This window comes from Agelaius phoeniceus, chromosome 14 (genome assembly GCF_051311805.1).
Source record: "Agelaius phoeniceus isolate bAgePho1 chromosome 14, bAgePho1.hap1, whole genome shotgun sequence".
Taxonomy (NCBI): Eukaryota; Metazoa; Chordata; class Aves; order Passeriformes; family Icteridae; genus Agelaius; species Agelaius phoeniceus.
In genome coordinates this window covers 19,187,342-19,214,619 of record NC_135278.1, presented here as the reverse complement: position 1 = coordinate 19,214,619, position 27,278 = coordinate 19,187,342, and the positions used below count along the sequence as shown (strand labels likewise).

The 27,278-nt window shown below is 41.5% G+C and overlaps 1 protein-coding gene across 4 annotated transcripts in view; it reads right to left on the bottom strand.

Moving 5' to 3' along the window:
• Positions 1–27,278, bottom strand: part of DIAPH2 (diaphanous related formin 2) — a 173,772-nt gene that overhangs the window by 143,588 nt on the left and 2,906 nt on the right. Inside the window, exons 2-10 of one of the 4 annotated variants that reach the window (XM_077185821.1) lie at positions 14,262–14,294; positions 11,855–12,031; positions 10,914–11,018; positions 7,366–7,386; positions 3,145–3,284; positions 2,689–2,763; positions 2,538–2,607; positions 1,416–1,552; positions 530–641 (exon numbers count right to left, since the gene is read on the bottom strand). In XM_077185821.1, the coding sequence (XP_077041936.1) occupies positions 530–641; positions 1,416–1,552; positions 2,538–2,607; positions 2,689–2,763; positions 3,145–3,284; positions 7,366–7,386; positions 10,914–11,018; positions 11,855–12,031; positions 14,262–14,294 (870 nt within the window). The other 3 variants (XM_077185823.1, XM_054641276.2, XM_077185822.1) reach the window with 3 other exon arrangements.

Genomic DNA, 27,278 nt, shown 5'->3' with positions numbered 1-27,278 from the left:
AAAATAATTTTGAAAGTAGTTTTGAAAGGTTACCCTCAGAGAGGCACTGGTGGCTGGTGAATGGCACATATTGAACACACACAGCAAGGAATGCAGAGTCCTTGTTGACAGAAGTACCAATAATATCCTGCTGCACTCCACTCATCCCAAAAGGAACCCTGCCAAAAATGGGCACACCCCATGCCACAGCTGCCATAATTTGCATATATCTGAATATCTGAGAGGCCACACGTACTGCTGCCTAAAGTACCAGCACTGGGACCTGAACATTACACCTGGCATCCAAGAAAGAAATATCACTAATCACTCTCTTTAGGCAGGTCAAGATTTCTTAATCCTATTTTTGGGACAAGAAGCGAGTTCCTTGGGCTCCCTCCACTAACAAGTAGAAAATCTAGTACCAGCAGGCCAGTGGTGTGTATTTCTCCTCTTTTACTGATGAAAGCACTAAAAGGTGTGTGTGAATCAGGGATCACCAAGCCATAGGCAGTGTTCAGCCTTTCACTGAAGCACTCACACACCAACTCACCTGCAGCTGGATGAACTCGTGGTTCTCCAAGCCCTCCACGATCTGGGAGAAACGTTCCTCCCTGTTGTGCCTCTCAGCAGCAGTGGTTATAGCACCTAAAAGCTTGTCCAGGCTAAGAGAGACACAAACTGTCAGGAGAGCACAGCACAGCCACCTCACTCCTTGTAAACATTCTCAGCCCAATACTCACACAGCTCAAGGCTTGGTGCACTGACAGAGTTTAAATGCATTTATCTACAGAAGATGAAAACAATCCAAGAAGCAAGTGTTATAAATGTCTACAAGATTAATGTAGAAATGAGAAAAAAGGGGTGACTAAATATCGATATTATTTTTTCAGCAAACAATGAATGAGGGGAAAAAATCCCTCCCTTTGCAAACTGTGCACTTGATAACAGTGGACATGTTTAACATCTGGAAATTCTAATAAAATGTCCTTTCAGGAATCAGAATGTTTTAATCCCTTTATTGCATAGAAGACAAGAAGTTGCCCATTTTAACCTTCAGTAAATAAACACAGTGGTGAAATTACAGGAACAAGTGATCATCTTTGTTTTAAAAATCTCATGGCCAAGTGCTAAATAACTCCAAGTTGAACTGTTCCAAAGCCCAGCTGTAAATGTAAATTCCTGGTTCCTGTGGTAGAGAGCTGATTTGTCCTTTCACACCTTCCACTTCAGCCACAGTCTGTAGGTCTCTGCTCATTTGTTTTCCTCTGATTTAATACTGAATTAGGGCAACACTACAGGTGAAGTCTCTTTAATTTTAAACCACATTATTAAACACTTAACAGGTTACATTTGCTTCATTGACAACTTTTCTCACCTGCGTCCAAACTAACAACTCATGAGCACCAAGAAAAAAACAGCTTCAATATCTCACTTACATGTTTTCCTCCCCAATAATGCAGATAGCAGAAAGGATTTTCACTGTCTCAGTCATCATGTGGGGTTGCTTTGGATCAATTGCTCTTGACAGCAGCAAGAGGCTCCTTTCATCTCCTAGGATCCTTTGCAAACCATACTGGCAGAAACAAAAAGCTCGTGGTGAAAAGGTTGTGCCTGCCTTGGAAATTCATCCCCAGCTTGAGATCCTGAGGGATTCCCCCAACCCCTCATCCCAGAGCACCCCCCAAAACCCCACCAGCCCCTGGCCATCACTGCTTGGGGACACAAGTCAGGGTCCCCAGTCTTGCATTGGAGGCTTTCCCCTGACAGAGAGAACCAAATTCAGCTCCTCGGGACACCAGGACCTTGAAAAATCAGCACCCACCAAAAGACAAGTCAGGTTTTATTTTCTGTCTATATCTGAAACACCTCAGAAGTACGAAAAATCTGCTTTTCTCCCAATTCATCGGACAAGTTCTTCTGTGAGATTTTTCTAAACTGAGCAAAAGTAATTAAAAGTAACTTTTATGCAGTTTTATTTGCTGGGGAGGACATATAAATGCAAGACTTCAGATTTTGCTATGAATAAAGCAAAACTACAAATTTTACACATCAGCTTCCAGAAGGTACTCATAATCTGTAAACCTGAGTAACCTGTGTTAGAAACAAATCAGATACAACTTAACCTAACCCTTTACCCATGACCAACCAACTTAAAAAACTGCAGCTAAAAAGAGATCAAATGCTACTCAATTTAAATCAGGTGAAAAGTACATTATATTAACAATCATGTATTGAAATCTGAATTTGGAAAGCTTTTTTTTTAAGCTTCCAAGTAATTAATTTCCATATTTACTTACCTTAAATTTATACTATTTATCTCTTTATCAAATATTTTACTTCCAAAAATCAGTAATATTTAACAAAGATAAGAAAAAATGCAGAAATATTCATGAAGAAGACTCTGAAGAGAAGTTACACTAAGTTCAAGACTGGCATTCCCAAAGAGTTAAATACTGGATATAAAAGCTTTCCTTCCCTCTCCCACACTTACCATGTTATATACATGTTGAACTCAAACCCAAACATGATAAAACATGTGAATTTAAAATAATACTTACTTTATTGTTCATAAATGCTTTGAGGCACTGGATAAGTTTATGTTGATTCTTCTTATCAATACTTTCTTGCCTTGAAAGCAAAGAGGAAAATCACATAAGGAAAATCCTCACAACCTCCCCATCCCTCCCTTTAAATGATCCAGGTCCTTACTGTTTCTTGTCCAGAAGCTTTTCCAATGCATCCAACAGGAGCCCAAGACCTTCATGTCCAAAATTGTTAACCCAGCTGGAAAAAAAAAAAACAGAGAAAATGCTTTTAATTATTTCTTAATCAAATGCAGAACTTGCAAAGCTATTTCTCCGTTACTGCTTGTGCATCCCTTCACAGGCTTCACTCTCGGTCTCACTTCCCAAAAGATCTGATCAGCCACGAAGGCAAACAGTTCCAACAAGTACAAATTGCTGAAAGCCACAGAGAAAGGTGAGGAGATCCTGCAGACAGCTGCAACCATTTCACTGCTCCTGATCCAGGGTGCTGACAGCACTGCTCTCCTGTCCACAAGCATTAGCACAATGGCTCTGCTTTCCAAAAAACCCCAAAGCCCACAACTCTCCTGCTTAGCAAAAACAGCATGATGAAAACTGCTGCAGAAATTGCTCTGCTTACCTGACTGGGTTGCTGGTTAGAGACACTCTCAAAGACTCCAGGCAATTGAGAAGTTTTTCATCTGAAATTCCAGACCGCAGCTCGTGGATGTACTCTTGTGAGGACAGGGTACACTCGTGCTTGCTGTTTTTTAGTCCCCCCTAGCACAGAAGGCAGAATGCTGCTGAGTGTTCTAGTGATCAAACAGTGCTGAGATGATAACATAGAGGACTAATATTTCCATAGCAATTTCCAAATCATAGTACAAGTATTCAAGACAGCTGATTTGACTTGGATTTGTCATCAGTGTTTAATACTTTTGGTTTTACATCACAAAGATAATGATTTTTGCTGGAATCTTTTTCACTTGGAATAAAAGTGCATGTACTGCAAATGGAATAGAAAAGTTTAATTCCATCATTCAGCTGTATTAACATATGTAATGAGAGTGTATTGGAAACAATCATAAAGAGAGACATACAAAGAACCCAGTTCATGCAACTTCCTGAGCCCATTTTTTGCTGTACCATAGGTCATGTTTGACCCCTAATAGAGATCTCTAGAGGCTCTTGCTTGCTGCAAAAAAATCATACAGGTGATCTGACAAAGAGCTCCCTCCTGCTGAAGTGCCACTACAGAAGAATAACTACTCACACAGTATTTCACTACTAAATACCTGAATATCAGTTTTCAGAGCTATAGTATTCAAACTCTTGAAAAAGACAAAACACTTTTCCAAAAGGTGCAACTAATCTTTTGTACAGCTCTGACAAGTTGCAGCAGGCTTATCTCAGAAGAGTGGTTTTGATTCATTTGCAGCTCCTAAAGCTCCTTAGCTCTGAAGGGTCTGTTGAAGAGAGCCTGATAAAGATGTCATGGGTGCAAATGCACTAGCAAGTGCCTGTCCTAGAAGAGGATTTAGATGTATTTGGTTTTAATTGTATCACTTCCACCACAAATATTCCATTTTTTGTCTCTCTTTCACAAAGCTCCACTTCTTATGAAGCTGCTGCTTTGCTCTCTTCAAATTCTTACCATTCATTTTCCAAAAATACACAAAGTATGGCTGATGACAAAAAGACTCAGCTAAATTTAATTTAATGACTTAGACCTAGGCAGATTCCAGGCACAAACCAGAGCTGTGTTCACAATATACTTTCAGATTCAGAACAAAACCAGCCCAGACTGACTGCAGGGAGACATCAGGGTCCTCTGCACTGGGTCAGCTCTGAGGCTGCTCCTTGCTGACCTGCAAAGCACCTTCAGCTGGGCATCACATCAAAGGACCAGGGAAAGATGAGTAAGAAGGATACAGAGGGACTAGAATCAGTCTCCATCAACATCCTAAACAAAGATGCTCTTCCACCAAAAGAAAAAGGAATAAATGGGTGGGGTTATATTTATAGGAGTAGGAGCTGATTGTAAATCAGATTAACATATCAAATATCATCAAAATTCAGAAAAATCATCACTCTGAAGGACCAAAAGGTAAAGAACTAGGAAAAAGGAACAGCTTTATCCCACCCATTGGATGGATGGGAATCAGAAAAGATTTTGTGTGCAAATAATGCACATCACCTACACAGTACAGATCCAGCTGTCATTTCAGCCATTCCTCAAATGGTAAAAGAAGAGAACAGAAATGCTGCTCAGAGCCACAAAATGTGCAGAGATGAGGCAATGGCAACTTCAGTCAATGCCACTGCCTGTGGAGCCAGACTCTGAACAGCTCTCCAGAATGCAAGGCAGTGGCTGCTCCCAGCATGAGTTTGTCCTTCACTGCAGCCTGCTGCGAGCTCCACAGGAGACTCCAGTTCAGAATGCGGCAACCTCAAGTCTTTGCTGCTCTTTGTTTCATATTTAACCCAAGCTGGGATCTTGCTGCCTCCTCCTTCTGTGCCATGCAGGCCATTGGTGAAGCACCTCTGCTCTGCCCAGTCCCTCATTTGCAGAAGACCCATGGCATCCTCAAAAACAATCAGCAGTTCAAGGAACTGGCAGTGTGCTCTGCTAAGGCTCCTTCCACAGCTTGCAGGACAGGCAGATTTCTTCACTGGCTCTTTAAAAAGCACCTTGAACTGCACAGCAATAAGGAACCAACTCCTCTTCCTTATTTTCCTCCTTCTTCAAAATGGATGGTGACTCAAGACAGCTCATAAAAATCCATTCTTGAAATCTTTCAGAGAATTTTCAGCTCACCAGGATTACTTTGTTATTCCCTGCAATCAGGGAATGTCTCAGTCTCAATCCACTCTCACCTCTAGCCATGCTAACTCGAATGCTGAACCAGGTGCTACTGCTTTTATTTCCCTATTCAAAGAGTTTGACTGGAATACTATTTTTAAGAATTGCTATGCCTTTACATGGATCAGATTTGGATACAAACATTTCTCACTTACTTTGAGGTGTAAGGTCTCAGTGAAAAATGTTTACAGGAGAACACCTAATAAAGATGGAAGCAAAAGGGAAGTAGAAAGAAACTGAAGGGGGTTGGGTCCCACATCAGAATGTTCAGAGATTAAACCAATGCTCAAGAATGAAAATCTGAGAAATTCCTTTATGACTGGTCACCTTCAGTGTTACAATTAAGGCAGAGGATGATTCCCTGATGCCAGCTCAAATGAGAGCCTGCACCACACAGCAGTCCCTCCAGTGCTGAGGATCCCATGTAAAATTCAAATCAGTTCAAGCTCCCAAGTTCCCATGAACAGGGAACCTCTTCTCTGCCATCTCTACAACCCAACAGCACTACCAGGAACATCCCAAAACTCCTCTCCTCCCTGATCAGAGTGGATCTGTAGATCTTGAAGGAAACAGCTCCACGTGCTGGCAGAAGCAAGCAGCTCCTAAAGGATGAACCCTGGAGGAAGCACACAGAGGTGCAAGAGCTCTTCAAGCAATGATGTGCAAAGCCATACACCAGGCACAGCATCTCTGGTTTTAGTATTTAGCAAGTTATTTGCACAAAAACATGCTTTTAATGCAGAGCTGTTCTTGCTCTCCATTCAGACCCTGAACTCAAAGGCATGGGGAGGAAAGCATCTCAGAATTTCTCCCCTACCCATTCTGGGAATATCAGCTTGCTTTATAAAATAACCTCTTCACAAAGCAGCTGTTCAGGCTAATTCATACCAAAAGGAAATTACACAGCAGCAGGGATTTTTTGAAACTGGTTTTAACACACTGAACTGGAAAATTAGTAATTTGTCCCCTCAAAAATCAAATACTTATAAATACATAAGCACAATGAAGATATTTTCCTCAATTAGGGGAACAGTCAATAGTGTGCACAAAACTAAAAAGTACTGGTGAACACAAGTCTCTTTAAGGGCCACTCTGAATAAAACAAAGCCAAGAGAAAAATATATAAGAATATAGTGTGTAGGAGAAAAACCTAACTACATCTGAGGTGACGATTAGACAGTTTCAAGTCATAGATTGTTCCCTATTATTTCTACTACAGAATTTAATTACTGAATATGATAATTACTGAATAAGTGGAAAGGCTTGCTGTACCTGAAAAGCCTGTTTTAGCTGTAATCAAAAATAAAGTCCATCCATAATTTAAAAGAACATTTTTGCTTTCAACCACTACTTTAAAACCATATGTAATTATTAAAAAAAAATCCTATATACAAGGAAACAAAAACTTGCTGAACTCACTCCAACAAATTAAATCCCAAATATTTGTTTATAATATTTGAATTCAATCAAAACAACATAAAATGTAGATGAGTCCTTAATAAGAGAAAAGTTATGCTCTCAGTGATCTTAAACATATTGACCTCCTGAATCCTCTAAATTAATCTTATTGTCACATTGATTGCTGAAGTTGGCATTTCCAAGGCAAGCTATGAATAACAACAATTGGAACATAAAAAATTCCCCATCTAAACAGAACGAAGTAAGCCAAATATTGTCAATTTTAAATTTCGAGTGCCTGCCTTCAATAAAAGGCAAGACAAGCTTAAATTGTATTTGTTGCTCGTAATGAAGAGATGAGCTCAGTGAGTTTGAAGGATTTAGAAATAGACTCCTGAAAACTTGAAGAAATCCCTCAAAAGTGAAAGCAATGATCTCATTCTGCTAAGATCAACATGATTGACAATTATTTTGATAAAACAAGGATTCAGTTGTGCCCGCTGAACTTTTAAAATCCAGATTAAAATCCAAACTATTCCAGCCTAGTCTCTAAAAAGGGAAGTTCATAAGGGAAAACAAAACTCTGGTGTTCGTACTCACCGGAACTTTACTTCCGACTATCTGCATGCAGTGGTCAGCCAAGAGAGGTTATTGTGTAAAAAAGATAATAATAAACATAAATAAACACAGCACAGTACTTAGTAGGATGTAGTTGCACACACATTTTTCAGTGTTTAATCATTAGTAGTAGTTACATTCTTTTATTACTTTATCAACCTGTTTAGGGGTCAGAGCTTCTCTACAGGAAAACAGCAGCTCTACAGCAGGAGCAACAATTTCAAATTCTTATGTTTTGCTGCTGAATCTTCAGTATTTGACACATTTACCTACAAATAACTGAATACCTGTCTTGACAGCTACATCTTGAAAGATTAAATATGCCATTTGTTAAAATTATCAGGTCAGATACTTTACATATGACACTGAGAACACTAATGGCATACTGACTTCCTTGTATGTATAACAACTGCTTTTATTGTGGAGCTTTTGATCTGTTTAGATGATGTCACCACTGAATTTAATTAAGTTTTTGTAATCAAAAACATAGCCTACAGTTAGAACTCCGACTTGCATTTCAGAAAATCTCACATGACATTTTTATTCAGCTGCTCGGTATGGATGCTTTTAATTACATGGATAATTAAACAGTGATTTTCAGAATGCCATCTCCTCTTCACCATGGAACAGCATCTCTCTGTATTCATGAACAAAAAGGTGACTTTCCCCAGAGGAAAGTGCAGGCAGGCAGCACATCTGTGCCCGTTCTGTCACCCTGCACAAATGCCCAGTTGCTGGGAGCACCGTGGCCATTGGCTCCAGCAGTGCAGCCTGCCCTGCTCTGCTCACCTGAGCTCACCTGCTGCAGGCTGCCAGCAGCCAGTTCACTGCACAGCCACTTCCTCTGATCACCACTGCTCTGCTCAGCCTCTATCTGCTTCATTTTCTACTCTTTTCCATTTTTCCTTTAGGAACTCTGTCAGAAACAAAAGTGCCTGCAAGTCTCTCACAACCAACAGTTCTCTTCCTGAAGAAGTTGCCCCTAGAAGCACAAGAAGGGATTGCCAGCACCAGACAATCTCCTCTCCTGCTCTATTATCTTCTCCTCTCACCAATGTTCAACTAGTCAGTACAGCACAAAATGTCACCAGGGTCAGCTCTGGAACAGAATTTCAGTCCTTCACCAGTTCTCAGGTATAATTTCCATGGTCAACAATCTTTCTCTTCAAGTGAGAGAAGGAATGAGAAGCACAGAAAATCACTTCCCATGAAAGCATCCAGCTCATCAGCTTCTATATGTCCTCCAAGGCCAAGGAAAACTTTCTTCCCCCAGTGAAACCCAAAGTTCCTTTCTCAGAACTCTGAAGACAAGTGTTTCAGAAAAGCATGGTCAACATGCTGCAGACAGCACACAGGCAGAGAAAATGAAGCACCAAATCGAAAATAATTTGGTTAAGACAACATCAGCAAATGAGAGTGATATTTTCACATGAAGGGAGGGAGCTCAAAAGCCTAATTAAAACAAACATGAAATGAACTGCAAGAAAAGTCATATCAACTGTTAAATGTGTTTTGTGAGCTCTAAGCAGAAGGTCCAAGTATTTGCAGGGTAAAAAGGGAAGATAATTATCTGTGACAAAAGAAAAAGGTAGCAAATTTAAAGACAGATCATTTTGAATGCAACCAGCATTTTCATGGAAGACAATCCTGAAGAAAGGAAAGTTTGACAATTCATGATGCAGTCAAGATTGAGTAGGGCTTGAATTCATTGAGCAGAATAGTAGTTGCACTAAACAGAAGATGAAATCACAAGGGAAAATGAGGTTTGGCGCCATCATAAGATCCCAATCAACATTTTAAAATTAACCTCTGTATTTTAATTTCTTTTTTTTTAACAATCAAGATGCTAGCTATTTAAAAGTTAAATTAGGATAACACTACAGAAAGGTAATGTGTATTTCTGGAGGATTCCATTCAAATGCTGTGATTCAATTGCAAGGAGGACATACTGAAGCACACAAACTTTAATATGAGTTGTTTTTCCTCTAGGAAAAACACTTTGCAATGTGTAAAACAGCCACACTGTTGGTGCTGACTTAAGCCCAAAGTGGACACTCATGTATGAGGACCTTTTAGGATGACTTCTTTTTAAATTATTAGTACATTTAGGCAAATGTCTTGCCAGTTCTGTTTCCCATGCTGCAGCACACATGGGGAGCAATGCAATGCATGAACATTTCAGCAGTGAGCCATGCAATGGTAGACATGCTTTCCTTACTCAGCTGCACAGTTCTGGGGCTGGAGGCAGCTACATTTCAATTGCACTGTACATGAGAGACATCACCATTGTTCAACTGCATTTTGGGGGAAAATGCAAATACTTCCATTTCTACTGCCTTAATCTACTGCTTCACTAAAGTATTTCTGCATACTAAGAAAAAATTCCAGATTTAATATTGATCATGAAGTGAAGATAAAAACCTTACAAAGCATAATTAACAGTTCCCAAAGACAGTCTAGTTCATAGTTCATAACATTCACTGCCTAAGCGTGAATAATTCTCCAGTAATTTGTACATTTACTTGGACCATGCTTAAAGCACTGGATTCCTTCCAGCACACGCTAAAGGACTTTGGATTTTCTTTAAGATGAACTCATGCAGGAACATCACTCCTCTCAGAACTTAAATCACCACTTTCATTACCATTTCATCACCATTATAACACAAACTTCTCCTCACTGAAGTTTATAATGTCTCAGGCAAGGCATTTGCATAATAATTGCATGTCATTGTCATCTTAATTTTTGAAATTTAACTCTGCAGAGGTGATTTTCAAGGTTAACAAGTCAATTGTACTGCTTGCAGTCTATGCTTAAAGATTCCTTAGCCAGACACCAACATAATCTCTACTTATTTCTATATTTGCCACAGTCAACTTTCAACACACACAAAGCATTGCTGGTGTATTTTATAACTAATTAGTACAAAAGTTCAACTGCAGAAAATAAACTGCAGCTCTTCACTACTTGAAATTTTATTTCTCTACCCCAAAAATGTCTGTGTACCCAGTCTTCAATTTCCTTGCACTTCTTGCACCCCAAGGAAGACAGACTTCAAAAATTCTGCATGAAGGGTTAATCAATCAATTAAATTACAGAGAATAATCGACATCAATGAAAAGTCAAAACATTTTTTCTATTCAAAATGTAATTTGGAACTGGTTTTATGACCATCCTTTCACTACAGGAGTCTAGCACATACATCACTACTGAAACCACAAAGAAACTTTGGGTACCAAAAATTCTGAAGATGAATTGCACAGAAATATGCTCAGGTTCCATCCATGACTCTACATCATTGGATTTGCAATTTCTTATGGCTTCCAAGAAAGGACCAAGTTTTGACATTGCCCAGCAAGGCAAATGCAAACCAACTGCTCAGATGCAGCTGCAAGCATTCACAAGTGTGTTAGCAAGCACACATTTATTTCTTCCTACCACTCTGAGATAAATCCAGACAAAAAAATTCAAGTTTCAAGCTTGAAAAGCCCAAGACTGCAAGCCAAGCTCCTTCCTCAGGGAGTACTTACGGATTTGGCAGTAGCAGAAATGTACTGGACAACCATCTCACGTTTGGTGCTCAGGTCCTTGTCCCGTAAAGGAGCTTTTCGTTCCTCGTTCAGGTTCATGTCCTCCTGCAAAGAACCACAGCACACAACATCAGGAACACATCTCAGGGTTTTCAGCAGTCTTTGTTCTTTTTAAGCTGCTTTTGTTAATTAATTTTCAAACAAACAAGTGACTTTTTCCTGTGTGTGTTTGACTTTGCCCTGATATTCTCCTATAGTTCTGTCACCTCAAGTGTTCATTGTTTTTGAGACTTACCCAAAATCTAAACTGAATCAAAGGGAGTTAACATTTGTAAAATTTGGTTCAAGAAGTAAATCTAGAGGACAAGTACAACAATTCTACATCTCAAGTTGATGCAGAAGTGCCAGCTCTTGACATGTTGCTGTGTTTTTAGTGAAATCTTATCACAGTGGACACCATTCCTGCACTATCTAATCAGAGGGCTGTTATTACATGGATTAGTAGCTTGAGGAAGGGATAGAGCTGAAACTGTTCCAATTGATGTATTTAAAATAAGCCTAAAAGTCAAAATGCTCTGCTAGATTAAATCTATTAAGACAATTCTTTTAACCTGATAACTGATTAAATACAATGCAGTCATTACCAGTCATGACTAGGCTTGCCATTAAAAGTCAAAGGAATTTCAGACTGGCACCTAAGAGCAGTCAATGCTCTGTAATCACTCCTGGTGAACAGCCTTGTCACTGAACCTAGGTGTCTGTGAGACAGACCCATTGTCTGCTTCAATTACCGTTACTTGGAAAAGTTAAAAACCAATCCCTTAACGAGCCAATCAAGCAAGGGTTAATTAACACTTATCCAATCCTTCAAAAGACAGCTCCACAGAACAGAGCAGAGCTACCCAGTGGAACAGGACACTTCTCCCCATAGCACATCTTACCATCATTTTCTCAAAGAGATCCATAACTTCTTTCTCTGATAAGTTCATGCAGCGCTCATCAACAAGTGCCTGGGCATGTGGGATCTCACTGATGGAAGGCTGGGAGTCAATAGGATGCTGAATGAGAGGCTTCTCCTTCTTCACAGCTGATTTCCTGAAGCTTGTGATTCTGTCACGCTGCAAAGACATTCCAAAATAAGCAGAAATAGAAAGAGAGAAAAGCAGCCAATTGGATGGCAGCAAAAATGCACATGTTTTTAGTTAATTCAAGCATCAGAGTTAAACTGAACTGTAAGTAAAAGTACTCTAATATTTAGAGATTACTTTGCACAGAAAGACAATAACACATAAGGTAAACTCATGACAGGTCACATGCAAAAGGGATTTAAATAATTTGCACTGATCCAAAATTGCACCAGCTAGGTTAAACTGCTAGCACTTCAAAATCTTCAGCTCATCTTCTCCCATTACTAATTATCCTGACAGTGAATAAATATGGTACCACAAAGGCAATGTCCACTGTTCCTTCACCTGAAGGGCTATAGGGTAACTAAAAAAGGCAGCGTGGGGAAGGAGGTACTCACAAGTTCATCAGGCTTATAAAACATCCTGCTGAAGTAAAAGAAAGTCTGTAGAGGAATTAATGCTCCAAGCATAGCTCAGAACCCCCTGGAGAGTTTTTGAGGAGGAACTCGTGGAATTAGTGCTGAGCTTGAGAAAGGCAGGTGAAGGGTGGCTCCCACAGCAGCCCCCAGGGTTAAACACACGGCCAGGCACTGCCAGGGCTCCCGGGTTAGGGCTGACACCAAGCCCCACTCCTGGGCTGGAAGCATGCTCAGTTACTGGGTTAATGTTGGAAATAACCAGCACCTTCCTTATAAGGCCATTTCTGTCGTGTTTATAACATAGAACTCTATTCTGGAGAAAGTCCGAATTCTTTTATTTAATATCTGTCTTTATTTTTATAGATATACATATATATGTTCAATTTGAGAACATCATGCATACAGCAATTTTTCTCAAAGAACTGTTTGCATCCACAAATACTCCTGTATTGGTTTCAGACACTCAACAGCCTTATGAAGATGTGCTTTCATCTAACAGCAGCTTATGTAGGGTTACCAGGATCACTCAGAGCAGTCACTGTCATCTCCACCAGAACTTGTCAACCAAAATTTATATTGGCTGCAACAAAATGACCTCTCTGAGGTGTGAAGTGTCTGATGGAGACAGACTTTGTTTGCAAAAATTGATTCATTTTAGATTAATGAGTCCAGAGTGGAGACACTAGAGTGAGAGCTGTGCAGTATGGAGAAGAAAGATTATATTTCTGTTGCTTTGTTTCTTTTTATTAATTTTTGTTGTTCGTTGTTTTTGTTGTTATTGTTGAGATCCTAGGAGATTACCTTAAATCTCTGAAGGAAAGTGTCCCTAGATAAGCTGCATTCCCTTTGAACTTCTTTTGAACTTTTTTTGAGGTTTTGTTCCTTAGATATTTTTATAATTGTGGACAGAAGCACAATACCTATAAGGATACCGTTAATGTCTTTGACAAAGTAAGAACATAACTTTAATCCATTTTCTACCTCATTAGAATAGTTTAAATTACACTTTTGGAAACTAAAATTAGGGCATAGCCTGGTGAAAAGCCAAGGATATGACAGTGCCTGCAATGCAGTTTTATATTGACCATTCAACAGTCACAAAAAGTCATTTAAGATCCAATTGCACCACATTTCATCTGTTTCAAGTGTAACTTATTAACACCAAATTTGTTCAATTAGATTGCACCGGTGAGATCACTGGAAAGACACAAAGGAATCTTCTGTGTGATTTCCAGGCACCATTTCCTCATTTCAGATGTGCAGACAATCATTAACTAAAGAACCAGTCTGCCTTTATTTTGTATATATATAATACAAGGCGGTAATTTTAATGAAATCAATTTTCTGAAAAAATGCTTTGGAACCAGTTTCAAAGTATTCAGCTTTATCAAGTTAATGCTGCTGAACACACACTTGTTCCTTGGCATTCAGTGGACATTTATTACCCAAAATGGTTCCACTTGAATCATGTGGCAACCAGCTTTGAAGAGCCACTGAAGACCATTTACTGGTAAAGAGAAGGTCAAGAGAAATAACACTTCAACTGTTGAGCAACAGTTTCAACATAGCCACAGTATTACTAAAGTATTTCAAATGTGCTTAGGGAAGTTTCTCCAAATAGAAATCATGATTAATCTTCTTCAACTGAAGCCACAAATTAAGATCTTTAGGAATAGTCACTCAATTTTCTGCCATCTAATGCTTCATATCCTTATAAGAATGTTATTTTGTCCACAACATTGAGTAAAGTAGCATGCAGCGTGGAGTTACCATTGCAAATTAAGATGCTACAAAGACCTTACCACATCATCTGCCAAAGTTTTTATTTGAATATTCTATTAAAAAAAAACAAAAAACAACACACACAAATCAAAGAAAAAAAGACAGTGTTACCTACTGCTTCAGAAAAAGGAGTCTATTTCATGTAATTGAACATTAAAAATAATTTGCAATTTCACTAAGTGTTCTAAAAACCTGCAGGGAAATGGACACAGAATGCCCATTTTTTCTGTGAAAAAGCAAGCCTGCATCCCATTGCACCCTATCCTCTGGGTATGGAATTGATGCCCCCGAAGCCTCAGAGCTGCAGCAGCCCCAGTGCTGCCCAAAGGAGCAGCCAGGGCTCCCGGCAGGGTTTCCAAACAAACACAGACAGCGCAGGGCCGGCCGTGCGTCAGCAGCACCACGGGATGTGAGCTCAGGGCCCTGCACTGCCCAGCACCTCCTGCAGCCTCCTGCCAGCTGCTGCTGGCCACTGAGTCACCAGCCTGGAGAGGAACTGGCTCAGGGCACTGAAGTGATGATGCACAAACCACCCTCCCTCCCTCCTCACTTCTTCCTAAGCAGGAAAATCCTGCTGACAACCATCACCCAGCATTATGTTTTTATTCATGGCCAAAAACCTGCACGTATTGCACACCAATATCAACAGGCATTATCGAGGAAGCATTTGGTTCATGAACTTTGCTCCTTTCATGACTGCTTTTTGACACAAGGCAGTCATGAAAGGAGCTCAGGTCTAGACCTCATGGGGGGACAGAATTTGAGAAGCATTCAGAAATCCATGGGACAGAGGAGAGGACAAACCTCAGCTCACAGGTCAGTCCCCACTCATTCTTTCCCAGCAGGATCACGTAGCCAATCAAAAGTACAAAAACAAGAAACTCTTGATGGTTGAGATATAAAGACAATGTATTAACTGATGGGAATAAAGAAAATAAAGAAACAAATAAAAAAGCCATCTTTTGGCATCAGCAGGGCAATGCATACCCAGCTTCTGAGCACCCGATGATTTGGAAAAACTGCTCCTCCCCACCCTGCAGCCCTGCCTTGACTGCTCAGCATGATGTAAAACGTTTTGGAATGTCTTTGGTCACTGTGGATGAGCTGTCCCAGCTGTGTCCCCACCTCCAGACCACCCCCCCTGCTCCTGGAGGGAGCTCACAAGAAGCAGAAATCCTGGAGACTGGGAAGGGCTGTTCAGCAAAAGCTGAAGCACTGGGGGGGTTCTTTCTGTCTGTGCTGTTTTGGTCCCAAACCTAGGACACAGCACCAGATGGGCTGTTCTGAACCAGCTCCACCTGAGCCTGACAGGTTCTGCACATCCAGGTGTTGACAGCAACCTTTCATCTCAAGGTCCTTCCTTACACCTCTCCTGTATTCCCCTCACCTGGGCTTAGGATGGAATTTATCATCTTGAAAGCAAAGCTAAGATGTCCACTTAGCACTCTGGTAAATAAACCTTTTAATTGAGACTGGAGAGAAAAATGAAGTAAAGCCTGAGCCTGTTTTTAATAGAGACAGCCAGGCAAGCAAGAAGTTCTGAAACTCCATATACATTTTAGGAGCTACTTGTACGAGAACATTTTTTCCCCTTCTCATTTAAGTACTGTCAATCTCTGCCAGAAGCTGGAACAGGATCATCTACCCCATCTCTACACTTACATTGCATTTGTCACTCAAACTGCTCTGGGCAAAGTACAGAATACTAAAACAAGATAGCACACTGCATTTCTTCAGGCCCTGCAAGCACTCTTCCCAGATTCCCTTCTGGTGCACAGCTCCACTGCTGCCAGCAGCCACTCGAGATAAGCAGCACATCTAACAGGTAGCAGAGACACTGCAAGGAGCTGCAGGCAAAGTCAAGGCACTTCTGTAGCCACAGATCCTCACACCATTTTGACAATCTCTTGTGCTAACAAAGAAATGGCACTTCCAGGCTGATTTCAGAACATAACCCAAAAGTAGTTTACCTCTCTGGAAGGAAATTTAAGATATTGTAGATTCTGTAGTCCTCTAGCATTATTCTTTCTGCCATCTATGAGACAGCCAGAGCAACACAGGACAGAAAGATCTGTACCTTCCTGGCTTGTTAAAGACACTGAGTCCCTGTTTGCAGGAGCAGCCCAAGGGAAAAGGCTTCACAAAAACCTCTGGGGAAACATTTGCAGATAAAGGATACCAAATTAACCTTTATATCTAAAATACATATACAATTTAAGACAGCTGCAGATCATCTCCCTCCCCTAGTTATAATGTCAACACAAACCACAGGATTTCTTCAGCATCTATACCAGAGAACTATTTCCTACTGACTTAGTTCTGTACTTAGAAGATTTAAGTGATAGAGCTTCTCCCTTTCAAACACAGCCTTGCCAGTCCATCAACAGTTAATATCATTTTCTAGTCACTCTTCCCAGTCTTAGTTTACTCTGTGCATCTGGCTACTTTTATAAGCACAGACAGATGATGACAGTAAATCACACAAAAATAACAGCATATACTAATGCACCTGCACCAGACAATTCTTTATCTCAAAAGGTTTCTTTCAGCCAAGCTAATATTCAGAGTAATTGAAATCTTGCACATGAAAACAGTAGAAAGGTATTTGTGGATCACTACATTTCCTGATGCAAAAATCACTGCTTCCTCATGCAAACAATGCAGGCTACAACAGCAACAATGTCACATTCACTGAACTCAATTACTTGAGGTAATTGCATCAACTTTTAATACAAAACTCACAGCAAGTCTACTTGTTTATACCTTTTCCTAATTTGTGCTTTAATAAAACCTTCCAAATCACTTCAGCTGGCTGTGAGTTGCACACTGAGGTACATTTACATGGATTGATTATATTTAAGTATTACTTTCCCATGTTCTTAATTGTTATGCTCAGGAGTCTCACTCTCACCACAAAAATCCAGTCAGCAGTAACTCCCAGATCACCACGTGCAGAATGAACAATGATCAGCTGGGCAACTTCTAAACTTTTCAGTGATTTTCCCTCCACTGCCCAGGCAAACTGGGGTGCTCTGGAACACCCATTCCTGCAGCTCCACTGCTCCCAGCAAAGCTCATTTTCTAGGGGTAGCAACCACAAACTTGACCTTCTCTCAACTTTCAGGGGGTTTTTTGTTGTTTTCTTGGGTTTTTTTTTTAACTGTGCTGATACTGCTGTTTTCTAAAATTTACCTCGACTTCAACACCTGCAAAAGCCATGGTAAAGTTCCACTCAAGGACAGGAGCTTTTTAATTTGCATACAAGCAGGAAAGGAATAACTTCCCATATGAGCACCTGAACCCAGGGAGTTGAAAGGGACAAAGCCCAACCTGGTTAATATTTGAAGTACAAAAAGTTGTCTGCATCTTGAATCTTAGTCACAAAATAGAACTCACTCCTACAACCTCTGTTCTTCAGTTCAGAGGATGAATAATATTCCCATTAGACAATTTAACCATCTGTTAACATATTCAGTTTTGGAATTCAATCTGAAAAGGTACCTAGGAAATGGTGAAAAGATATCCAAGCTATAAAAGCTGATGTGCAGAAACCAGGACTACACACTCATTTAGGCCTTTCAAGATCTTTACCCATGATGAAGTATACCTGACATTTTGTGAATTATATTTTTACTAATTTTATTACTAGTGTTTGCTTTAGCATCATATTTTTCACACTTTGAGGAGCATTCACCATGCTTTCAGAAAAACCTTGAAATGACTGTTGTAATCCATCTGCTTTCTCCAAAACACTTGAATTGAGCAATACCGATGGTTTTGTTACTATTGTTGTACATTTACATTTGGGCTATATGACACCATATGGAAAAAATCTTGTTTGCCTTGCAGCTGCTTGCTTCACAAACCCCTTGAATGTGCATTATTCAACGTTTTAAATTAAGGCTCAACCTAGAGCTGAGCATGGAGGGAAGCAGGGGCTGCCAAAAGGCAGATGGACAACTGCTGGCATCCCTGAGTCAGGGCAGGATGGCACCACCTCCCCAAGGGAAGCTGCCAGCTTTGCCCAGTTTCTCCCCAGGAAAATGACCATCCACGAATGAGCAATGCTCCAGAAATAAGTTTGATAATTCCTAAGTGCTAAATAAAGCCCGAGGGTGAGCCAGGCTGGTAAATCATTAACAGCAGAGGGCAGCAATCCTTAATCACCTGCTGGGAGATGCCTCAGCACTGCTCCCACACAGAAGGGGAGGGAACAGATGCCAGAGGATGGAGATCATATCAGACACTCCCCTCACTAATGCCAAGAGCTGAGTTTTGTAAAGAAGCAAATTAATTCAGAAATTGAAAAAAAAAATAAAAACACTGTAAACAGTCAATTACATCAGCTCTGTAACTGAAGATACAAAAGGAGTTGAGGAAGACACCTGACCTAACTTTTTTTAAATATATATATAATTTGAAGCTCAAACTGCCATCACTGTTTTGAAAAGTTTCAGACAATGGTTTCTTGCTGCTCATTGATAAGCAAGCTTTAAAATCCAGAAGAACATTATAAGCTTTTTTCCAAAAGCTGCAGTTCCACGTCAGTCTAAGCCAACAAAATTGCTGGGTGTGAGACACAGGGCAAGGGTGGCAGCAGGACACTCCAATCAGGTTAGGCTGATCTGAGAAACATCTGCTGATCTGAGAAACATGGGCACAGGCAAATGAAGGCAGTCCTGGCATTTCCCAGAGCCACAGCTGGAATCCAAACACTTCTCATGAAGCCCCCAGAGCAGCTGAATCAGACAAGGGTTCACAGCCCTGCTGCACAAGTGCAGAGCTCCCCAGGCCACAGCCAGGAGCTGGGTCCTGCTCTGCTCCCTGCATGCCAGGACTGCTTGGGCACCCAGGAAAAGTGCAGGTGCAGCATGCTTTTCACTAGAGACAGCATCATTCTCATGACAACAACACAGGCTCTCCTCAGAATGCTCTACAGCCTCTGCATTCCTCACTTCAAACTAGAACAGAGTTTGCTGTGAAACTCCTGCAGATTAGACTGTGGAAAGAGCCGAGTTGCTTTCCTGCAAAGGAGAACCACAGTCAGCACTGGATCTCTGCTGGCTTTTCAAAAATGTGGTTCACTTGAGCTTGGAGTTTTTAGCAAACTTGGCTTTTGCTTTTTTGGTATAATATGATGGTGAAGTGCTTTTGAAATATTCTAGAACAGTTAAACTGGAAAAATAATGTCAAAACAGTTCCTGACATAGAAAGTGCAGACTTTATCTCAATTTTATGCAGAGATACAAGCAGTGGGATTGAGCTCTTTGCTCCCACCCCAGGGGGAGCACACAGCAGTTTTTTCTGGCAGCAATACTTGATGTGCACTGAATTGCTGCTCCCCTTGGGCCCCTGCTCTGGCCCTCCTGGGGGCAGGTGCTCACTGAGACGCTTTGGGGAGCTGCTGGGACTGAGTGGGAGCTGTGCACAGCCCTGAGTGGGTCAGTGCAGGGCAGTGAGAGCAGGCCAGGCCTCCTTTTATCCTCCTCACTCTCTCAAGAGATGCCTTTTCATCATGACAAGAGTCACCTTTGCTCTGGCTGAACTGCAATCCTGGTTTTTACCCTTTTAACCACAATCACACACCTTGAACCTGAAATTATTCTTTTGTTGTAACCTAAGTATTTTCTCTCAAGAGGAACAACTTGACTTGACAGAGTTGGTTTGAAATTATCTTAAAAATTGAAGCAGAAACTGCTTTGAGAAATTTCTTCACTCTAATACCTACACACTTTTTTTCATTTCAGCTTACTTGCTTCCTCTATGACAGTGTACACAGGGCAGCCCAATGGCCCTGCAAGGGAGAGGCTCAGCTTCCCTAAACTTTTCTTACTGTTCTATGCAGAGATGGATTTGCTAAGATTTTTCACTGCATGCTGGTGGTTGTGTAGAACATTTCTTGCTTTTGTGGGCACAGTAAACACTGAAATAAGTGTCAGACTGCATTTGGATTTTCCCACGAAACCATTTGAGAAGTTAAACTGGCAGAATGCATCTGTTGGGAGAGGACTGACACTGAAAGCAGAACAGCCACAGCAAGCTGCAGGAGCTTCACTGGATACTGGGCAGTTCCTGGAGAATGGAATAGATTGCCTTTGATAGGCTTTGAGAAAGTGGGAACGTGTGTATCTGCTTTGTTTGGGTTGTTTTGTAAGTAGTAAGAAACTCCAACCAACCAAACCACAGCCCACAAACAAGCTGGCAGCAGAAGGGGTGCAGCAAGCCAAAGGAGCTGGAATTCCTTGTGAAGAACATTCATTTGCTGTGTACTCAGCAGACTTGGAGCATGGTCACAGGGATCATGTCAACAATTCTTAGAATAACATTGTCTGTCTTCCAAGACAGACCTACAAGTAAAGAGCAAGTACTAAATCAGAGCAGTATTTGATCTCTGCATTACAATAAGCTGGTGCTAAAGCCACTTTTTTCTCCCTTAATAATAAACGATGTGATACTAAAACTTGGAAAAATGAGTAGTGCTGCTGCCATAGCAGGGAACTCTGGCTTTTCCTCACAGAACTGAGATTCAAGGTTAAATAATTTCCACAGGCATGGACCACAATATACCTCAACAGGCCAAGAATATTGGGTTGAACAATGCACAGTTGCTGTGTCACACTCCAGGTCTTCCTGTTCTCTTCCCTATTCTTTCCTGTTTGCAACAGCATCCTCAGAAGATGATTTGTCCTTTGGGGAAGTAGGAAATGAAGCACCATGTGAACAGAGAGCAATTACATTGTACTTCATAATGAGGAATCCCATGGTATCACTTGGCTTCAGTACAGGTGAGGGTCCCTATTAAGAAGAAACTGGAATTCAGGACAATTAGAGAAACTTGTCATAGATTATGGAGAATCTGTTATTTTCTGTTAAAGGATATAAACCATCTTGGGTTGTTTTTTTTTTGCTTATCTTAAGTGTTCAATGTGCTTTGGCTCTTCCTGAACACTTACATGACTCTTATAAAGGTTTTTCATGAAACAATTCTTTTGAAATATCAAATATTAACTGATGGGAATACTGCTTATCTTAGAAGGCATTCAGGAATTAGTCTGAATCACAGAACACTATAAACTAACCTTAATGGATTTAGGAAGCCTGTCCTGTCCACCCAAGCTTTGTCTGAAGTTCAAATATGAATGCATATTAAAAATTCAAATTGCCTTTCTGGTTTTCAGGCAGAAGCTTCCCCAAACCCTTCTGCTGCACTCCTCACCTTTCTAGTTTGGGAACATCTCCACCAAGCTACAATAAACAGGAGGATGAAAACCAAACTCAGCGCTGTGAATTTGTTACTGTGCAATTCCCTTCAGTGGGCACAAACCAGAGAAAGTCAGAGTGCAGCTCCCAGGAGGGGCAGGGCCAGCCTCAGGGTGGCAGTGGGCTCAGCTCCTGTGGCAGCTGTGGAACTGGGCCATCCTTGAGGCTGGCACAAAAATTCAAACATCCATGGCACCAGTGCATATTCTCAGCCTGGTGTGCTGTTATCTGCTTCCTTCTTTATGGAAATTCCTCCCTGTTCTAATACAACTGGGACACACAACCACTCCAACTCTTAATAACTGTCAAGTTCTCATCTACTCCTGTACTCACACAATTACAAATGCAAACATCCAGCTCAGCTCCATTATGAAACCAAAGTACTTCAGAAGTTGCTCAAATTTAATAGACAAAAATAATTCACAGCAAGAGAAAGAACATGAAGAACCAAAATGCAGACAAGGAAGCAGAAAACTTTCTACTGCACAAGAATTAACAGCTTGTATTCTGTTATTAGGGGCTAGAATCTAATGAATCTCATGTTGGCTTTGTATTTGTTCCTGACAAAGCTACACTCATTAAAAACACTGAACCACAGGCACCCTTAAAGGCCATTATAACAACCATCATTAGCTCCTACCATATTAAGAAGGAGTAATGAACTGCAGAACCAACATTTCTCATGACCAAGTACTTATTTTGGCTTGTTCCAGCATCCCTGAGCCCAAACTGCATTTATACAGAGCCACCTGTGAACACATAACCAACTAATTGTGACAGAAAGGTCAAAAAAGGGGACATTGGAGGTCTCAGGTTATTTCCTCTCACCTTCATGCCTGCACACACAGCATGGAGCAGTTTGTTCATGTGACTCCAGGCAGGACAAAGTTATTAATGTTTGACCAGCTAATCCCTGAGCCAAGAACCAGGCTGTGTCCCTCAAAGCAACCTGCACCCACCAATCCTGCAATTCCCTCAGCCTTTGGAGCCTAAAACTTCCTGGCAGAAGAGCAACAGTCCTGCAGCACCAGGGGATGGGATTCTACAGCACTATCCCCCAAATATTTTAATTTTTTTATTTAGACACTTGCTCTAAACTGCAAGGTAGCAACACTCAAAGGTCCACAGTCCTCAAGTCCTTCTGTATTTATTCCGACTCAAAAGGACAAACTAAATGTGTTAATGGGGTCTTGTTATAAAAAGAAAAGTTCATATTTCCACTATAAGTAGGGCAGCAGCAAGTGTGTTAATATACATTTACACACACACAAAAACCACTAAGGAACACAAGGCAGTTCCTTTTCCAATGACATTGTTTTCAATCAGTCACTTTTACACTAACACTTTCAGCCTTGGAAACAAGTTTAAACTGTTACAAATTAAAAGATTCCTAGTAACACTATGCAAAGGACACGAGCAGGCAGCAGACACATCAGGCATTCACCACATCCATCCTTTGCCCCAATACCCTCCTGTCTCCAAGGATTTTCCCTGAGGATCACTCAGAGGAAGGGAGCCTGACAAGGAACACCACAAGCACCACCTGGACAGGGCCCTTCCCTCAGTCTCCCCAGGGTTTGCTGTTGGCACGGGAGGAGCCTGTATCCATTAGAAACTCCTCAAAACACTCCTGCCTTACACAACACACAAGGTGTGGTGGCATTACACTCTGCCCTACACCTTCAGGCCAAATATCACCACACCCAGGTGAACCAAAAACCTTCAGGAGCTGGAGCAAACCAGAAAATCCCCATGTGTGGCTTGCTCCGGAATTTTCAAGGTATTTCTCCATTTCTATAAATCAGAAGAGTCCATGATTCAGATCGTGATGTACATCACAATATCAGTTCACTGCCACAGCAGATCCTTCTCAGATCTGTGCTGCTATCACACCATGTACAGGTGGTCAGGAGAGGAGGGCAGAAAAGCAGCCACAATTCCATGGAACTGGTGGATGAACTTTAGACAAATTCATCCAACAGGAGGAGTTATCATGTGCCATAATTCCAGTGCCATAATTCCAAATAAACAGAGAAGAGCAAACAGTACAGGAGTGGTTCTGACAGGTTCATTTTGTGACCTTGTCTGTCCCACTGCCACACAAAACTGATGTCAGCAGAGCACCGAGGGCAGCAGGGAGAGAGCTGGAGCCACACTGCTCCCTAAAAAAGCCAATTCTTGACCTGGCACCCCTTCCTCCCATACAATTCATCGTTACCAGGTAGAACAGACTTGCCTTGCAGGCTGTGTTAGTGCTGTCACACAACATCCCACCCACCTACCTGGGAGGAAGGTGCAGGTGGGAATCCTTGGGCTGCTCACTACTCCAAGGCTGCAGCAAAAAGCCACCTCACTCACAAGATCTGAAGATCAGTTTGATACAAAACCAATATGCAAGTTTAAGACAAATTACCTTTGTCTACCTGCAGTTTTATCAATTGCTACACACATACTAAAGAAGTATCTAACTAACTTCAATCTCCCAAAATTATCTGCTCTACCACCATAGCTGATTTTAAGAAAAAAAAAACTTATTTCCTCCTAAACAAAGTTACAGCATTATTGGTTTTTTGTAAGGAATAATGATATAAAAGCTTCAAGCAACTGCTAAAACTATTTATTTGAGTAATCTCACTTCTTGTGCTTCAAGGTTGAACAAGCAAACTGATGAAGAACAAACTGAAATCAACAGTCACTCCAGCAGTAACTGACACTGCTTGTTGTACTCTGAATTTGGACAAGGATGAAAAGAACCAGAGGGATGTTATTAGCCATTACTGCATTTTTGTTTACTTCCAGAGAGCTTCAAATGATGCAGAAAACATGAAGTCATCTTGCAGCCCACTCCACGGGGAGAGGCAGATCTTTTCCTTCTGCTGGGTCACCAGCAATCCCAGTTCTGGGGCAGCAGCACCAGAGTTGATCCTGGAACACCTGGACATGCAGCACCGTGCTGCCTGCAGTCTCAGACAGCACCACCTCCATCTGCTGTGCACACTGCCAGCTCTCACAGCTGCCTTTCACCCAGCCCGGCTGGAATCTGCTCTGTTTGCAAAGCTTCCTGTAAGGTACAGAAGCGCTCTACAGTTTTGTCTCACAAGGAGTAGTTCAGGAAGTTTAATGACCACAGATAGGCTTATCACTGTCTCTATCACCTCACTCACACGGTGTCAACAGCAATTCCCATTAATTAACTCCAGCGTTTACCTAAACATCAGCACGGAGCCTGCCCTGCCCTCCACGTCAGCAGCAGTGCCTGACCAGGACAGCTCCAAGCAACAGAAGTTCCAGAAGACATTAATTTTACTCTTCAGTAATGCTTGTACCCTTGATAACTTCTGTCCTGGTTTAGGGCAAATCTGGGAGAAAAACTGTGTGCTTCTTCTTCCCCAGTCCTTGCTCTCAGAACCAGCCTTAGAGGTGCACAATTATTTCTGGGTTAGACAGACCAACAGGGATATGAGCATCATGAAGGCACCCCAGGACAGCCTCACTTGCTGGAATATCCTGACTTTGGGCTAATAATACCAAGACTCTTTTAGAAAACAAGCATTTTGGTTTACTTCTTCCTCAAGCATACACTTGAAACAAGAACTCTCTGCAGGCATGCACAGATCTCACTCAGACACTGTGATTTCAAATGTAAGACATTTGATTTGATTGCCAAAAATCCCTGCTCAACCTGACTCATAGGTCACCTATGCAGTGCACAGATATCTAAAGGAGTCATGCAAGAAGAACACTGCCTTTTTTTCTTTCCTTGGGTCCAGCAGCACACAGTCTGTCTGACAGGCATTGATAGGCACAATTTAAATCACTCCTGCACTGATATGGGTGGTGCAGCACAGCTGGGAAACCTCTCCCAAGCACACTCAGCTTACTTCTGTTTTCAAGTGACTTCATAAAAGCTTTTATCCCACTATTTGATGCCAGGTTATGGCACATTAGTCAGAATGTTGAGTTCCTAGCTTTGCTTAAAGCTCACATGGTTTAAAAGACTTCAGTGTTAAGCACAAACAATTTCTGCTTTCAAAACAATAAATGAGATCCTCCTTGGGTGAATCACCAAATCCACTTGCTCTCCAATTAAAGGAGCTCTCTCTTCCCCCTAACAATTTGTTTTTCAAGTTACACAACATCTTTCTCCTAATCTGATTTTAAAGGCCACATCACACTCAGAAGGCAGCCCCTTTCAGAAATGTGGTCTGTAGGAAGTGGAGAATCCTGCACTGCACAGCTCCCACACAGACCTGGAGGGAACCTGGGGGTAAAGCAGTGAGTGTTAGCATGTCCTGGCCACCATGTGCTTCTGCTAATCCTGCAGAGACATGAGACATTAACTGGAATGAAACACACCACCAAAAACCACTGGTGACGTTAATCTCTAGTTAGGCAGTGCTCTACCACTCCCAGAGCACCCCAAATCCTGTTACAGCACCGCTTTTCAAGTGCTGACTCACAGAACCACAGATCTTTGAAAGGACCTCACGCTTTTCTCAGGGCAGCCCAAAAAGCAGCATCACCCACCAAACTCACATGCTAAAGACTCTAACCAGGTTCAGAACTTGATAACCTCCAACAAGAGTGATTTCAGTGTCTCTGACCAACAAATCCTTCATCACCCTTCAAACCAGCTTCCCCTTTTAGTCTCTGCTCCAGCTCCTTTTCATGACCTCTGTCTCCCCTTCTTCTGCCATCAACTTTTGTCAAAAGTCTGGCTTTGACTTCTCAACCAAAAAGATGCTCAACTTGGCAGGCCCTTGGTAAGCTCTGCCAAACCAGAGCTGCCACCCTCAAGCACTTCCCATTTCCTAGGTCCCTGACAGAATTATCCATTTCCCATGTGACTGAAGCGTGGAGGAGAGCAAAGAACATCTGAGTTAAGCATTAACCAACAGAGGAATCCCAGCAATCTCCCTGACAACCTTAATTTAGTGTGTTTGCCCTAGCAGAACAGGCATGCTTTAAAACAAGCAAACTAGCATGTTGCCAAACCCATGAACTGCTCTCTGCCACCTCCTGCCAGCCTCTTCTCAGGGCTGACGGGAGATCAGATGATTGTTTGCCAAAACAATCTCGATTTTTTCTGCCCATTTCACTGTAAACAAAAATGATGACAAAAATACCAGGCACTTGTTCCAACCTCTAGCCCTTATGCCAGGAAAAAAAAAAAAAAGAGGGGGAAAAAACCCCCAAAACACCAACCCAGAGCTCCCTCAGCAGCAGTTGAGTCCAGCTGCTGTTAACACTGACACCAAACTTCACTACTTTACTACTATAAAAACTGGAACTAAATTACCATTGTGCAGCTCAGTCACATTCAACAAATTGCATGAAACCTGAACACCTCTCCCAACTACCTAAAGCAGAAAATAAATGAATTAATAGTCCTGACACAGCTCACCCTCAATTACTTGTGTGTGTATATGGTCAATTGTCTTACAGGGAAATACTTGAAGCATGGTTTTCCTTCCCAGCACAGATTCTCTCCCAACAGCCCAGTCCTGCTTCCTGCCCATCAGGAAAGGTGCCACTGATCAGGCTGCAGCCCTAAAAAAGCCCCACCAACCAAAGCACTGCACTTCTGCAGGCAGGGCAGCACTGCACACCTTTGAGTTTCAGATGAAAAGAACAGGGAAATCAAAACCTTCCACCTTTCTATTTCAGTTTCCCTTCCCTCAGGATAACGACTTCAGTTCCTAGCCCTCTGTCACCTAGAGCCATTTTTATCATAAAACTATCATTCCTCTGGACTTCTTCCCAAGGATTTGCCTAAT